Source organism: Engraulis encrasicolus, chromosome 4 (assembly GCF_034702125.1).
Source record: "Engraulis encrasicolus isolate BLACKSEA-1 chromosome 4, IST_EnEncr_1.0, whole genome shotgun sequence".
Taxonomy (NCBI): domain Eukaryota; kingdom Metazoa; phylum Chordata; class Actinopteri; order Clupeiformes; family Engraulidae; genus Engraulis; species Engraulis encrasicolus.
The window spans coordinates 23,678,717-23,694,288 of record NC_085860.1 but is presented as its reverse complement, the minus strand read 5'-3'; the positions used below and the strand labels follow the sequence as shown (position 1 = coordinate 23,694,288).

At 42.1% G+C, this 15,572-nt stretch overlaps 2 protein-coding genes across 2 annotated transcripts in view; one reads left to right on the top strand and one right to left on the bottom strand.

Moving 5' to 3' along the window:
• Nucleotides 1-4,086: 4,086 nt before the first annotated feature.
• Nucleotides 4,087-10,477, bottom strand: agk (acylglycerol kinase). Its single transcript, XM_063196057.1, has 15 exons — nt 10,136-10,477; nt 10,005-10,044; nt 9,819-9,898; nt 9,648-9,723; nt 8,360-8,452; nt 8,142-8,174; nt 7,846-7,940; nt 7,478-7,547; nt 7,292-7,371; nt 6,802-6,859; nt 6,259-6,406; nt 5,759-5,856; nt 5,525-5,595; nt 4,950-5,034; nt 4,087-4,703 (listed from the first exon to the last, which is right to left on the bottom strand). Exons 1-15 carry the CDS (start codon nt 10,243-10,245, stop codon nt 4,575-4,577), a joined length of 1,266 nt encoding a protein of 421 aa, XP_063052127.1. The 5' UTR covers nt 10,246-10,477; the 3' UTR covers nt 4,087-4,574.
• Nucleotides 10,478-10,707: 230 nt separating this feature from the next.
• Nucleotides 10,708-15,572, top strand: part of nup205 (nucleoporin 205) — a 44,003-nt gene continuing 39,138 nt past the window's right edge. Inside the window, exons 1-7 of the mRNA XM_063196911.1 lie at nt 10,708-10,901; nt 12,155-12,297; nt 12,710-12,881; nt 13,728-13,872; nt 14,036-14,195; nt 14,480-14,708; nt 15,317-15,481. Coding sequence (XP_063052981.1) covers nt 10,874-10,901; nt 12,155-12,297; nt 12,710-12,881; nt 13,728-13,872; nt 14,036-14,195; nt 14,480-14,708; nt 15,317-15,481 — 1,042 coding nt within the window. The 5' untranslated portion in view covers nt 10,708-10,873. The remainder of the gene's footprint in view (nt 10,902-12,154; nt 12,298-12,709; nt 12,882-13,727; nt 13,873-14,035; nt 14,196-14,479; nt 14,709-15,316; nt 15,482-15,572) is intronic.

Sequence of the window (15,572 nt, the reverse complement as noted above, 5' to 3'; positions counted from 1 at the left end):
ACTTCTCACTTTGAAAACTACAGTTGGCCTTCGTCTTGCACCTCTTCCTGGGATGTGCACACAGATGGCACTGGGCAATGTCACAGCCACGTAGAGCCTCTTTTCCACTGTCGGGTTTCTGGTAGGGCTACAGCTCGACACATTGCGAATCGGCTGCCACTTTATGCTCTTTGATTGAGCTGTGTCATGCCCAATTGAAAAGAAAAAAGTGGCGGTTGAGTGGCGCTGTGTCGAGCTGTAGGCCTACCAGAAAACCGGCAGTGGAAAAGAGGCAATAGAGCCACCCTACTCTACTCTACTCTTCATGAGGGACGTAGCTGTCCCTAGAATCAGATGGATTCAGAACGCTACACTGGTTTCTTGCTCCTCTATCTTTCAACCCAAATCGGTGCCACTACAGTCTGTAACTTTGTTCTCACTGCTTTCAGTCAGTTGTTATAGTATCATCAACTGTTTTTTAGTGTTGTCAATCTGACTTCAGTAAGGGTTTCTCCTCAGGTTGTGTTGCTTCTGTAGCGTTCAATTGCAGTCATGTCACTTCCAGCATAATGCAGTGCAACTTGCTGATCCTACCTACCTTTTGTAGAAAGCTGGTAGCAGTCCTGACTCCGGACAGCTCATGACATCATTGGGGGGGAAAAAGAGGCCATTTTCCCCAACTGCATTTCCTCAACTTCTCCTTTGTTGTTGTGGACACAAATCATTGGACCCATACTAAAGTTAGGTAAATCATCTAATAGAAGAGCCTGCAGTCCTCATTTTCTCCAGACTCCAGGCTCTTCTATTAGATGATTGACCTCTTATCTTAACCTGGTTTACTCCTGAACCAGCTTTGTAGACCCATTATCTTCAGACATAAACCCTGTGCTGCAGGGTTGAAAATGGTGAGACGAGTTACTTTGGTTCCTCTTCAACCATGTCCAATGGCTCCATCGCCATGACTGTAACTTATTGTGTAGGCATCATTCTGCACTAGAGGTGCAATACTGAGTAACAAGCCTGGTTTATTTATCCCAGAGGGTAGTCGTAAACCTAACAGAAGAGGAGCCTATTGACATTCGCTGTGTTTATAGTAGTGAATCCTTGGGCTCTTCTATTAGCAGATTTACAACTACACCTGGGTCAGCTGTCAAAGCTTACATCTATCAATTTACCACTCAACGGTTTCTGTGAAAATTTTGTTCATTAACATTTTGTGTATTGTGTGATGGTTTAGGATTTTGTGTAATATTCAACAGTTACGTTGTATATGAGATGTGTATTTTGACAGTTTGTTTTGTGTATATGTCATGTGGTTCTTGCATTGTGACTATTGCTGCTTTTTTTTTGCGTTTTCAGTTTTCCGGTGAACATCTGATGAATGTGACTATGCAGAGGTGTCAATTACAGGTCCAGAAAGTAAAAATCCTGCCACAAATTTGACCCAATCAGCTGATCATAATAAGGACTCAGGAGAGGTAGACACAGGACCTATTAGAAAGCTGGTTCAGGAGTAAACCAGGTTACGTTAAGAGGTAAATCAGATAATACAGTAGAAGAGCCCAGAGTCCTGATTTTCTAGTCAGTGAAATCGCCTGATTTGGTTTGAAACTGTGATGGGGTTTTTACTTCTGCAACAGATTTCTGACACATCTGACTTCATGACACTAATCAACAAAAGCTGCACTACAACTCTGTTGTGACAACATGGAATGTGCTTTGTGTGGCCCCCCCCCCAACCTATTGTACAACCTGCAGGTGATCTGTGTGTGTAAAAGCATGCATGTTCCTGTCCGTACCGAACTTTTTATTTTTTTTTGTTTTGTTATAGTATTGGTTTGTTTGTTTGTATGTACTGTACATTATGTATTTGTTGTTGAGTTGTTGGATTGCACCTTTTTTGTTTGTTTTGGTTTTGCAACAGATCATGCCCAATTCTTGGTACATGTACTGCTAGAACTAACCTGTGCTCTTTTTATTATTATTATTCTTATTATATTTATGTATTGTGTGTTTTGTGAGTCTGTACGCTCCAGTTAGCTTTCAAGCAACCCATATCTCCTGGAACTCATTGAACCCATGAACAAAGACTCACTTGTGAACTGGTCCCAGTAGGTCCTATTGTGGAGGAGTGGGTCATTTTGAAAGGGGCCAATTAAGCTTAATCTAGCCTAGTTCTGAGTGACCCCGTTGGGGTATCCCTGTACCCTGTGTCTGGTCAGTGTCTCCTTTCCCACTGTCATGAGAAACAGGGCAAACCTTTATCTACACATTCCTCTCAATGCTAGTTGGGTACAGTCTTTGTTATGTGGGTAAACGCTTTGTACACTTCTAGAAGCAGATCATATCATCTACTGTGACAATTATGGCAAAGTGCAATTCATTATTCTAATTCAATCATGATTCAAGTTCTGAGGTCCATGTTAATTACAAAACATACAATTGCATAATGTTGAGGAGAGATATCTCCTGAATAAGAGTTCATGACTGCAAGTGCTGGGAGGGTTGTGTGTTTGGTTGTCTATGGTTACAAATAGAAGTTACAGTTGTTACAGTATTCAGTGAGTTTTCAGGATTTAAGGTGTCATGGAATTATGTTGTGTTGCACCCCTGTAAATCCAGACGTTGAAGAGACACTTCTCTTGTGTAGTATTTCTGACCATTGCCCATGTATCCGATGGCTCGAGAAATCCTTTATCTGTCCTTTTGTATATCATGTTTCATATGGTCAGACCAGTGATCACCTGAAAAAGCTCTCACAGACATTTTGCTGTTGTCCGCATTAGTGTTTGCCTGTAAACCAACTAGTTATTCACTCCATATGGGCGACATTAACATGATGGTATACTGGCCGTTTATTATTATAGTTTTTGCGGCTCAATTTAAATGTATCACTTGGTAACACTGAGCTCAAATTCCACACTCATCTAAATCCAACCTCAAACTGTCCATGGGATTTTCTGTCGTCTCTCAGCAGACACAATAGTTAATTGAAAATATGTGATCTAGAACATGTTACATAGTGAAAATTGCATAACTGTGGCGAGTGCTGGCACTTGCAGAGACAAAAGGGACATTATTTGAAAATTGTTTGTGGTGGGAAAACAACAAGAAGTCCTGGATATTTTCTTTGGCCTACTGAATTATAATATGAATACGTACCTGAGCAATATTTAAAAAAACAAAGGAAAAATGTTGATTTGCAATGAGTCATTTGTAAAGGAGGGAAAGTAAATATGTGAAATGGGAATTTGCTATGATCTTTTTTGATTTCTTCTCACTGTGCATTCCAGCTGAACTTTATACTCTGCAGCAGCGAAAAGCTTTGTACTTCTTTACACGCTTACGAACAGCATTGGACTTGATATTTTTGTTTTCTTATGTGTCCTTGTGAATTTGTGTATTTTTAAGGACTGTAAAGATTCGGGAATGTACTGTACAGTTTGTAAATAAAACTGCACCAACTGGGAGCCATATGTATGCTTGTATAAAACTGACTTATCTAACCTGTGAAATATGGCTTGCTTCTCTTTAATTGAAATACGGAAAAATGTTCAGGATGAGATGTTTAAAATATAATGTATTCAAACATCAATTCAAAAGTTCAAAGTTGCATAGCTTTTGGAATGATATTTGGAGTATGTTATGACGTGTCATACATTATGTAAGCAAACCCAGGTGAGCGAAGAAAAAAAAGAGAAGAAAATCTGCATCTTCAAGTACTGACATGTCAAAAGTAGATGTGAGCAATACAACTGAATATTGAAATTGGCTGCAATACTCCTTCAAGTCATACGGTATGAAAATATTTTTTAAAGGTGCACTGTGTAGCATGGTGGCTAGACCATGGATAAACTCTCCCTTTTCGTGTATGAAAAATGCAATTTTGAGTCATAATGAATACTTAAAATTTGATGGTGGTGCGGTGGTAAGTATTTGTTAAAAAGGTAACATTTGTGAATGGCCAGCATGAAAGCATGAAATGAACTACTAAAATGATTACACAGTGCACCTTTAATATTCCCACAATCACTGTGGGAGGTACAGTAAAATCGCATAAGTGGTCAAACCCATGTTCTTAGAAAACAATATCAGAAGCAACACAGCGATTTTTAGATCATTGTATTAGTATTTTAGTACACATACAATTACAGCAATGTAAACAAAACATTTAATCGTCCATAATTTTTTTTCTATTACTTATTTACTGTAACATTGTCTTGGCATGAGTTTAGAATTCTGTAGAGCCAGGCAAATACATGGAAAAGCAAGTCAAGTCGAAGGTGGAGATATTTGTTGTGATTGGTCCAAGAACAGACAAATGGGCAAACCTACACTGTTCTGTCTCCTAAAATGTGAGTGTGAATATTTAGCAGATTTCCAATTGGTCCTTCTGGTTACTTTATCTCCATGACAACAATATGCGAAACAGGAAGGAACACAGATGGCATAGATGTCAACAGGGGAAAGCAGGATGTAGAAAAGTTTTTTTTAAAAAAGGACAAATTTGTGTTTTTTTCTTCAAAATTTCCTCAAATATTCCTCTCTCACTAACTGGTGGTGATGTAGTCAGTGTTGTTGAGGGTCATGCTGTCTCACTCAGCCAGTAGCTGTTCACGACGCTCCCCGCTACAGAAAAAATACAGTTTCCGTGGCAACAGCCTGATCTCCACTGGCATGGCCTCGTATTCCTCATTGTCAATGTTGAAAAAGCCAGCGCCCTCCTGTGGGCAGGGAGAGAATAACAAACATCAATAAAACATTCTCACCTGGCCATTCAAAAGCACAAGCATTTTATACAATTCAGGATTAATATACATTACAAAAGAACAATTTCTGAAAAAAATATTATGAGAAAGCTACGCTTCCACCTGCATGGTTCATGATTGCAGCATATCTAAGTTCAAACTAGATTTAATGCAAGCTGCATATACAGCACATAGACCTACTCATAAACAATAACAACCTACCTGTTTTGGGTTGAATTTACAAGCGCTGGCCTCGACTTTCATAGCACTGAGCATGCACTCGGTTGGATCCTCCGCCTTCAAAGACCTATACAAATTCACAAAAGCAAGAAAGAGACAAATGCATAACACACTGTTCAATACACACGACCATAGTGGCTCTTACTGCCCTGCACCAACATCTCAAGTCAAGTCAAGTGTAATATATTGTCAAAAATCTATGTAACAAGGTTAGCACAGAAGTTTGAAATTGCGTTTGACTAGTTTCCAATGTCTCCAACTAACATACTCATACATGAATTTACAATTCTTTCTCTGACACATTCGCTCACAACACACACACACAGCACACCGCACAAATGTGCAGTTTTCAAACACTAACATACTGATATAGACGTGTAAAATACACACACACATACACACACACACAACCACTCAAACACACACACACACACACACACACACACACACACACACACACACACACACACACACACACACACACACACACACACACACACACACACACAGTGTGTAATGAGAAGACCGACATCCTCTCGTCTCAATCATGAACTCACCCAGTGCTGATGAACTCCGGAACAGTGAGGGAATTTGGCTCCACACAGACAAGCAGGGCATCATCGTCCCGCTAAAACAGAGAACACACACACACGCACACACACACACACACAGAGTTAGGGGCTAGGGGTTCCACGGTGATAGAATCAGATAATAGCATAAAATGAAGTTTAGTCAAAGGTTTTCTTAGTTCCCAATAGGTTTGCTTTAGTGTTCCAAGTAAGGGTACTAACCCGCTGCACAGGGTTTTTATTCTGGGTAGTGATGAGCAGCTCTGTTGTGGAGATCTCCTTCTCCTCCCATCGCTCTGGCTCCGGCTCTTTAGGAGGCTCTAAACACAAAACACGCACACACATATTATTAATATGTAGCAATAATATTACAATTGCACTATATAATCACTTCTAAAATGGCACATCTTTCTTCAATTTCAAACCACTTTTTTGTAGGAATGTAAAGTAAATGTACAATAGTACAATATGCGTAACTTTCACATGCACATCACCACACTCCCACAAAGAGACCAGAATGTAAGATCGCTCATGCACTTCATTTCTGAATAACTGCACTTTACCATTCTCCCCATTCCACCGTATGGATATGTTTATGTGGGGATCTTGTCTTTTGTGTCTCTCTTCATATTTTGCAACTGTATCAGACATACTGTATGGCATAGAGCAATTTTCCGTAAGGACAATAAACATTATATCTATACATCTATGAGAGGAGTCACCTTCGATCGGAGGGTACCAGTAGTTTTTGAGCCTGCGGAAGATGCGGTAGAGGAGGTTGGGGCGCGGGGGCTTATGGGGGGGCTCGTCTGGAGGCCGCGGGACAGCGGGGAGGAGGGATATGGACGCCTCTCGCACCTGAGGCCACTCCTGGTAAACACACCCCAAGCAACACATACAGTATCAGTCTAACAGCTTTCACAGTTGAAATAACCTGTTTCTGTGACTCACAATGTCATATCTGGTAAATATATATATATATATATATATAACTATTGTCGGAGCACACTGGTACAGCAAAATGTTCTGCTTATGAGTTAAAGAGGTCCCAAGTCCCATGTAACTAACATCAGACAGCAGACAAGTACTAGCAGAGAAGACCGTTTTTGCTGAAATGCAGACCACCAAAACACCAGACCACTGTGTTTTACGTTCAACAACTGAGAAAGGTCTGAAAATTATGTGCCAACTGTTTTGTTTTTTTCAGTCTAACCACTCTTAAACACGGTACTGGTCTATCTCCATCCATATTGCTAGAAACTTACCCCTAGCGTGCTGAACCAATGTGCAGCTTTGGCTTTCAATGGACCAAGGTACCAGTACCTAAAGACGTGGACATAAATGGTAAATGGTAAATGGACTGCATTTATATAGCGCCTTTCCACTCCTTCGAGCACTCAAAGCGCTTTACATTGCCTCACATTCACCCATCCACACTCACATTCACACACCGGTGGCCGTAGCTGCCACTATCCCCCTGCCACCAGGAGCAACTTGGGGTTAAGTATCTTGCTCAAGGACACAACGATGGAGTCAGGTCGAGCGGGGCTCGAACCTGCAACTTTTGGGTTGCCGAATGGCTCCTCTACCACCTGAGCTACCACCGCCCTTTAATCATGTGTACATGCAAAACATAAAAAATGTACACTAAGAGACATTTCATTATATACAAGTACAAGCAAAATTGTTGATACTCAATTGCATGCGAGGGCATGCATTTACACAGTATGTGTGGCGCTAGCCAGGGCAACTTACTTTTTGATTTTGGCGGCTACATCTCTGAAAGCGCCCCATCGTAGACTGATCAGAGCAAAGACAGGCTGTTCTGTTTCTCCCTGCACATGTCAACACAGAAAAAAAACACATATGAAAGAGGTGTCAGCCGTGTCAAGCCAAATTTAACTTGAGACCCAAAATCTTTGACTCAAACCCGTCTCTCACCTGAATCTTCATGACATCCAATGGAACCGTCTCGCCTTTTAGAATTGATAGTGCTGCGGAGGTGATGCTCCTGATAGACAGTGATGCCCAAAGAGGCAGGAATCATAGAGGGGGGAAAAATACACACATGAACTGAGTGAAAAGGCACATCCAATAACTCAATCCCAGGGCACTAGGCCCCTAAAGAGCACATAACACAGAAGGTTTAAGTCAGCTTCATGTAACCACAACAATGTGCCAAAAAAAGCCCACAAAAACACAGTGGTGGATACTATGTCAACTGTGGCATTTCAGTCAAGTTGTCCTTTGTTAGTGACATTCATTTAACATGTACCACTCTCTTCTTCAAAGAACTTTGCCACACTCACTTGACTTGGTTGTCAGACTCAGGATAAAGACTGTAGCTCAGGGAATTCTGGGAGCCGAGTGGTATGAATCCAATGGGTGTCCGGCTAAAAGTTCCCTGTGAGTGAGATGAATTTGATATGAGATGGTGATCATTGATTTCTTATCATATTTACATTACATTACATTATTATATTTTACACAAATACTCAAAAGCAACATTGCACTGATCAGTTACTACATGACCTAATAATGATTGATTTTTATTTCTCAGTAACTATATAATTCATAGCAGTAAACAACAGAATAAATCTCTCACCTCATCGGGTCTCCTCAACAGTCCAGTAATTACCTGGGAAAAAAACAACCAACCAAACAAACAAACAGATGATCAAAATGATGCAATGCAAAGCCAAGCATCATCATACATACATAAGTCTAGGCAAGACGGTTTAGTATGTGCTCAGTATGTGCTCCCAGGTCCTTAATACACAAGCGTTACGGTAACCTGTGCCTAATGAATAATGATGGATTTACCTCTTGTAATGTCCCATCTCCTCCGGCGACTATGAGCATGTCCGTGTTATCCATCAGCTCCATCAGCTTCTTGGCCTGACCCTCATAGTCAGTCTGGAGAAGAAATAACGTACTCACTAACCTCAACCTGCTTTGGTTTGACGATTAGCTATACATGAGCTAAAACGAATTGGCTCTTTTTTTCTCCTGCAGAAACTCTTTTCAGTATTCAAGGACACAGCATGTTTTTTGTTCATCTCTTTCCGAGGTCCTGGTCATTCTAATAGGACAATGGTTTGTTTACATCCAAACATCATGCAAAAAGTTGTGCAACAGCAGCAGACACAGCAATTACATTTTGGTGAAATTTGGAATAGGTTGCTGTTGTTTAAAATATGTTAGCAAACAATGCCCTAATTAAAATAGCCAGGAAATGCCCTGCCGTGGCTCATACTGTAGGGCAGTGGTTCCCAACCTTTTTCTTAAGGGACCCATGTTTTTACTATTGTAAGCTTTGGTGACCCAACCACGCGAGCGCCCGCACGAGACGGAGTCACAAGATGCCCTCCGTTTCCTGCGAAAACTCATTTTAGTTATTTTATTCCTCAATTCGTCTTTGGTCAAATACTGTATAGAATAAATGTTTAATGTAGCACTTACAATTTGTTGCGTCTATGCATTTATTAGTTAAATGCTTTGTCTTTTATTCAACATTGGCTATATATATTTAAAACAAAGCCCCTTAAAATCAAGAGGGCTCCGCGACCCCCTGTGGATCTTTGGCGAACCCATAAGGGGGGTCCCGACCCATAGGTTGGGAACCACTGCTGTAGGGCACTGCACTGTTACGCCACAGTTCAATTTTGGCCCAAAGTCATTTCACAATCCTACCCCATCTCTCTTTCCCACTCGTTAACTGTCACCATATCCAACTGTCCTATCAAATAAAGGTATTACCAAAAAAAGAATGGCCAGGATCTCGGAAAGGCCTGAACACAATGCTGCGTCGCTGGGTACCGATACTGTAAGACTTGACATGCTGTGTATTGCTTATGCTATGCTTACAGTGCAAGTCAAGCATAGCATAAGCAATACACACAGCATGTTGAAATTGGCAGGGATTCTCTTATAATTTCCATTTCACAACTGTCATCAAATCACACAAAATCTCCTGATCTCCATTTCATTGTGCTAAGCAAGACTGCTGCTAGACAGCTGAAGTCAAAATAAGTGAAGTCACCAGTGTATGTGATAATTTGGCAAACTTGAGAAGATGGCTTATGGACAGACAGAAATAGGAGTAGCCTACCTTCACTATCTTCACCTCCATGCCAGCCAGATGTAATATCGGTGCCGCATTCTTTTCAAATAGATTGTTGGCTTTCCTATTGAACAGATTTTTGAACAGATATGTTAAAATGAAAGATACATCATAGGAGGGCATAGGAACTATTTCAGTGATAGTTGATGGTTGACTTACCCTCTGGATGCAGCTGGGTTCAAGATGACAGTTGCTTTCCTCAAGGTATCCTGGGGTCCAATGAGTTGTCGACCATATTCCTTTACAAATACATGAAGCGAAACAATTACGGTATGCAAATACATGGATCTTGCTCGGAAATGAGATCAGATTAAAGTCCTCAACAAGCCAATTAAAAATACTTACCCTAGCTTGTAGACATGCCTCTCTTCGTAACAAACTATCACTGCGAAAATCACAAGTCACGAAATTAGACACAACAAGAGACTAGAATTAAACGTAAATCAACGACCAGCCGTAGAAAGAGGTCAACTCACCAGTGTATTCCATACAACCAGTGGCCTCCGTACGACAGGACGCACACGGCAAAGGTGGACTTCTTCCAGTGGTTTCGCAGCGTCCGAAACACCTTCACAACTCGGGCCATGATGTTGAAGTGTTTTGCTTAGATCATCACATTTGGCCTTGATTAACAACCTTTTTGCTGTCCATTATTACCAATCTGACAGCCAATATCACCTCGACCAATTTGCTGTCATTCCCCTCTAACGCATGACACGAGAGGTGTTCACCAACACAACTCCTCCTTGAGAGAAAACGAGACTAACCACTTTCTGTTCCGCTATGAAAAAGTATACAATGGTTATGTACTTATTATGTTAGTACGTATTAATGATGAATGTCAATTCGAAAACTTAGTTCAAATATTTAAATACAAAATGTAATACCGAGCCTGTAATCTAAGAAGCAGCCTATCACTCATTTTCGGATAAACCGAGAATGGCTCAACACGACGGTGAGAAAAACTACATTTCCCATCAGCGAAGGCCCCGAAACATTCACATGAAAATACCTGCAGCTAAAACGAAACAAAAACAAAACAACCTGCCGTCCTCTTGAGGAACAACAAGACAAAATCATTATTTTCTGATAAGGCGATGTAACCGTGATCAACCCCGTAATTAGAGAAAGAACTAAAAATACATACTTATTTTTATTCTGGCAATCAGCGAAGTTGCTCACGTCGGCACCGAGTCCCTCGAACCGCGTTTAACATGGCGGCGCAGATGGCGGTAAATTCAGGTATGCGTTTATTTTCAAAATATGAGGCTATTTCAGTGCGTTTTAATGTTGTTAGTCGATATTTTATTAGCGGTACTGTCCGCACAGTAGATTTTAGTTCCCCTGACTGTTTTTAAAGTCTCAAACTCACATGGCACGTGGAATAAACTCAACCATTGACACTTGGTGATCCCACCAAGTAACTTCACATTAGCTGAAACGGGATGCAAAACTTGGAAATAAAATGACAAAGCATTAGCAGAATTGTTGATATTGTATTATTTAGACTTTGCCAGCGATTTTCAAAAATAGTATTCACCAGTTGATCTATCTAAACGTCACCTGGAAGAAACTGGATGAAAACAAATAGCTTAACGAGATGGTCATCCCTAAAATGACTGAATGATTACCGGTATTGCGTATTGGTCTATGTTTCCATTTCATTTTGTGTTATTCTGCATCCATTCGTCACACTTGTTAGAATTCCTATGCTTGTTATTGATGCCCTTTTGGGTACGCCACATTGTGTATTTGTCCCCTCATTGACCGTGTAATGTAGTGACGTTGTTGGCTCACTTTTTGCTAATAGGCCTGCTTATGAAATGCATTGGACGCACGTAAATTGGTTGAAAATACATACACATACATTCTGTTCTGTTGGCAATGCACGAAATCTATTAACTTTGTTTTCAATCATCACACCATGCCAAGCCATTGTATCCCAGTCATTCCCTACTTACACATCATAGTCTTGGTCACCAGCCCAATGATACCACCAGTCCGAATTTATTTAGTCAACAAACAGCAGAAAATTATTCTGTCATTAAAATGTACCAGTCTCCCCAAGTCCATGGTGAAAGACAACCGATCATGTTAATAACAAATAATATCGTAGTTGTAGTGCCTTTCATGGAACCCAAGGTCGTTTTATTTTTTTTAAAAAGGTTGTGGTTGCGGGGAATTAGAGACCATAGGGCCTACTAAACAGATTTGGGGTGCTTTTCAAAGGATACCAGTATGTGGGTGCTTGGCGTATGTGGAGACACGGTATACTAAATTGCTGTATGTTGTCAGAGGCCAGTGTGTGGAGGCTGCGGTAGACTGTTGTTGTACTGTATGTTAAATGTGTTCGTTGTCAGGCGCTGGACTGGGGATGAGGTAGACTGTTGTTGTACTAGTATGTTGAATGTGTGTGTGTGTGTGTGTGTGTGTGTGTGTGTGTGTGTGTGTGTGTGTGTGTGTGTGTGTGTGTGTGTGTGTGTGTGTGTTGTCAGGCGCCAGTCTGTGGGGGCCGCTGAAGGAGCTATGGGAGACGGTGGAGGGAGCCGTGTGGAGGAAGCAGGCCGAGAGCGTCCACCTGCTGGACCTCCAGCTCAAGAAACACAAGCCACACTTCCTCAAGCTCTTCCAGAATCCAGTGAGTCATAAACACACACACACACACACACACACACACACACACACACACACACACACACACACACACACACACACACACACACACTAACCTGTTGTTACCACAGTGCCACATATTTCCTTACTTTTATATCCTAAGCAATTATTTATGTTTGGGAAGATATTGGTTTTCCATCCTGGATACTTCATTGTCAGTAATTCCAATTCATGTCTGATTGGCACCTTCACCCAATGCCTCTGGAGATGTTTTGTGCATTTTCTTAAACTGTGTACCTTTAAATGCACTTTATAACCCTGAATGTGATTTGAGGAACAAATGGAAGATTTATTTTTCCTCCCTCCTCTTTTGTATTCCTCATCTTCTGACTTGAGTCTTGAAACTTTGTCATTCCTTTTTTTTTCATCCCCTCCAGCCCAAGAGTTCGGAGCAGAGGGAGAAGGTGCGGAAGGCCAGTACGGAGGGCATTGCCATCCAGGGCCAGCAGGGCTCGCGGCTCCTGCCCGAGCAGCTCCTCTCAGAGGCCTTCATCCTCAGCGACCTGTTTGACCTGGGAGAGCTGGCCGCTCTGGAGCTCCTACTGGCAGGTAAGATAGACACACAACGACACGCACACACACACACACACACACACACACACACACACACACACACACACACACACACACACACACACACACACACACATGCGCACAAAGATCTTAAATGTTTATTGTCAAATTGCAGATTCTACATCGCATTATAGCAGTGGTTCTCAACCTCTATTGAACAAACGCCCTTTTGACCTCATGCATAAGCCTGACAATGCTCCTCTTAAAGGGGTATGCCACTATTTTGGGGCTTAATACGGTTAAAATCGTTGGCTGGGGTTTATAAAGGTGGTAAAGTGTCTTATTTTTCATGTTAAGCGTTGTCTTGCTTTAAGACAAGTTAAAAGAGGGAATATGTCGCTAAGCTAGTGAAAGTCAATGGATCCGCTACACGGATCCATTGACTTTCACTAGCTTAGCGACATGCTTCCTCTTTTAACTTGTCTTAAAGCAAGACAACGGCTTACATGAAAAATAAGACACTTTACCACCTTTATAAACTCTGGCCAACGATTTTAACTGTATTAAGCCCCAAAATAGTGGCATACCCCTTTAAGGGGAGCATTGTCAGGCTTTAAAGGGCGTTAAGCCCCAAAATAGTGGCATACCCCTTTAACACAGAAACAGAAAATTGACTAATGCACCTCAATTGCAACTGAGCTTCGCAGTGGTTCTAACGCCCCTGGGGGGCTGTAGAGACCCAGTTAAGAAACACTGTATTACAGGAACTCAATTGATTTTTGCGGAGCCATAGAGGAGGCTGTGTTTGTGGTGTACAGTATGTTACAGGCTCTAATGTTATGCTCTGCCTGTTATTCTCTATCCCCTCTGGTCTTCCTGTAGGAGAGCATCAGCAGCCTCATTTCCCTGGTCTGACACGAGGCCTAGTGGCCGTGCTGCTCTACTGGGACGGCAAGCGATGCATCGCCAACTCTTTACGCACGCTCATCCAGTCACGGCACGGGAAGACATTTACTCTGGACCTAAGGTAAAGCACATTTATTTTTTCTTGCTGCAGCATAGGTTGTTTTCATTTTGTAAATCATCTTGCTGATTTTAAGTTCCATGCTTATCCCTTACATTATGAGCTGTGTGTTGTAATCTCTGTCTTGCTATTAACTTGTAAGTGTTGCTTTACCTCCGTGTGCAAGTGGTGAGTTGGTGTATCTGACCACGCGCTTCACTGATGAGCTGATGGCGGAGGGGTTGACCAAGCGCATCCTCACTCTGGTGTCGGACATCAGCGTGACCGGAGAGTTCGAACGGCTGCAGAAGGAGAGGGGCCTTGGAAACGAGAAGCACAGGAAGGAGGTGAGGCAACGGAGGGATATACAACACCGTCAGTAGTCTGTCAGTTTAAAATAAAGGATAACTTCTGCCAATTTCGACATGCAGTTGTAATCCTCACACTACCCTGTACTTGTCCCTGGACCGAGGCCAGCTACCATGCCAAATATGCATATTGTACACCAAGCACTCAAGGACAAACTCGTGAAAATATGTTTAAATGTCTTTTTTTTTACCTGGATTCCGAAACCTGTTTGGGAACCAGCAATGCCATTATGTAATTGTGTTGTCAAATTGACTCATTGCAGGTTGGAGATCTCATCAAAGAGTGCCGGCAGTCCCTGGCCGACTGTCTGTTTGCCTGGGCCTGCCAATCACCCCTCAGCAAGGACAACACTCTGGCCCTGATTGGTCACCTGGAGACGGTGACGCCGGAAGCTGACGGCTCATTGGACAGCGTGAACCTGGCCCTGGTCATGGCCCTCCTCTACTGCCTGGACGTCAGCTTCCTGGAGCAGGCCACAGAGGACAGAGAAGGTCAGGGGTGCTTTTCTTGAAACCATAGTTGCTAACTAACTACATTAGCTACTTTGCTGTTTTCAATATTTTTTTCCATTGGCTACTACCCCAAGTTGCTAACAGGCTAACAACTTCTCTTTCGAGAAATGCACCCCAAATTACTAGTCACTCACACTCACACACACAACTATTCAAAGCCCAAAGCCCAACTATTCAAAGCCCAGGTAGAATGTTCTGAAAATGCATTTGCTTTGGAAGTGTACTTGCTTGTATGCTTACAAAACTTCCCATTTAGTTATTTGCATATTCCTGTAACGTTCCATTATCATATTTTCTATTGAAAATGTCTTGTTTTTTGTTTTTTTGGGGATTTTTTTGTCATTGAACGACCACTGTTTGCCTTTCTATCAATTTTTATGTTTTTATGTTAAATGTTTGGCCCTGCCGTGGCCTAACGTTAGGGCATGGGGTTACTATACCAGCGACCCGGGTTCGATTCCAGCTCGGGCCATTTGCCAGTCCTTCCCTGTCTCTCCCCCATCGTTTTCTCACTGTCCTAACAAAAATAAATGCAAAAAAGCCCTAAAAAATATTTTAAAAAGATGTTATGTTTGTGTTTGTTTCAGATCTGCTGCAGGCCCTGCCCCTGTTGACGGAGCGTGACTATGTGAGTGCGGTCCACACCCGGTTGGTGGAGGGACAGAGCTGGAAGCTGCCGGGACTCCAGGCCCTCGTCAGGCTGACCTGGGCACTCTCCCTACGGGCCCTCTCACAGCTGCCACACGGATCAGGTGTGTGTGTGTGTGTGTGTGTGTGTGTGTGTGTGTGTGTGTGTGTGTGTGTGTGTGTGTGTGTTTTACGAATGAATGAGATCATCAGAAT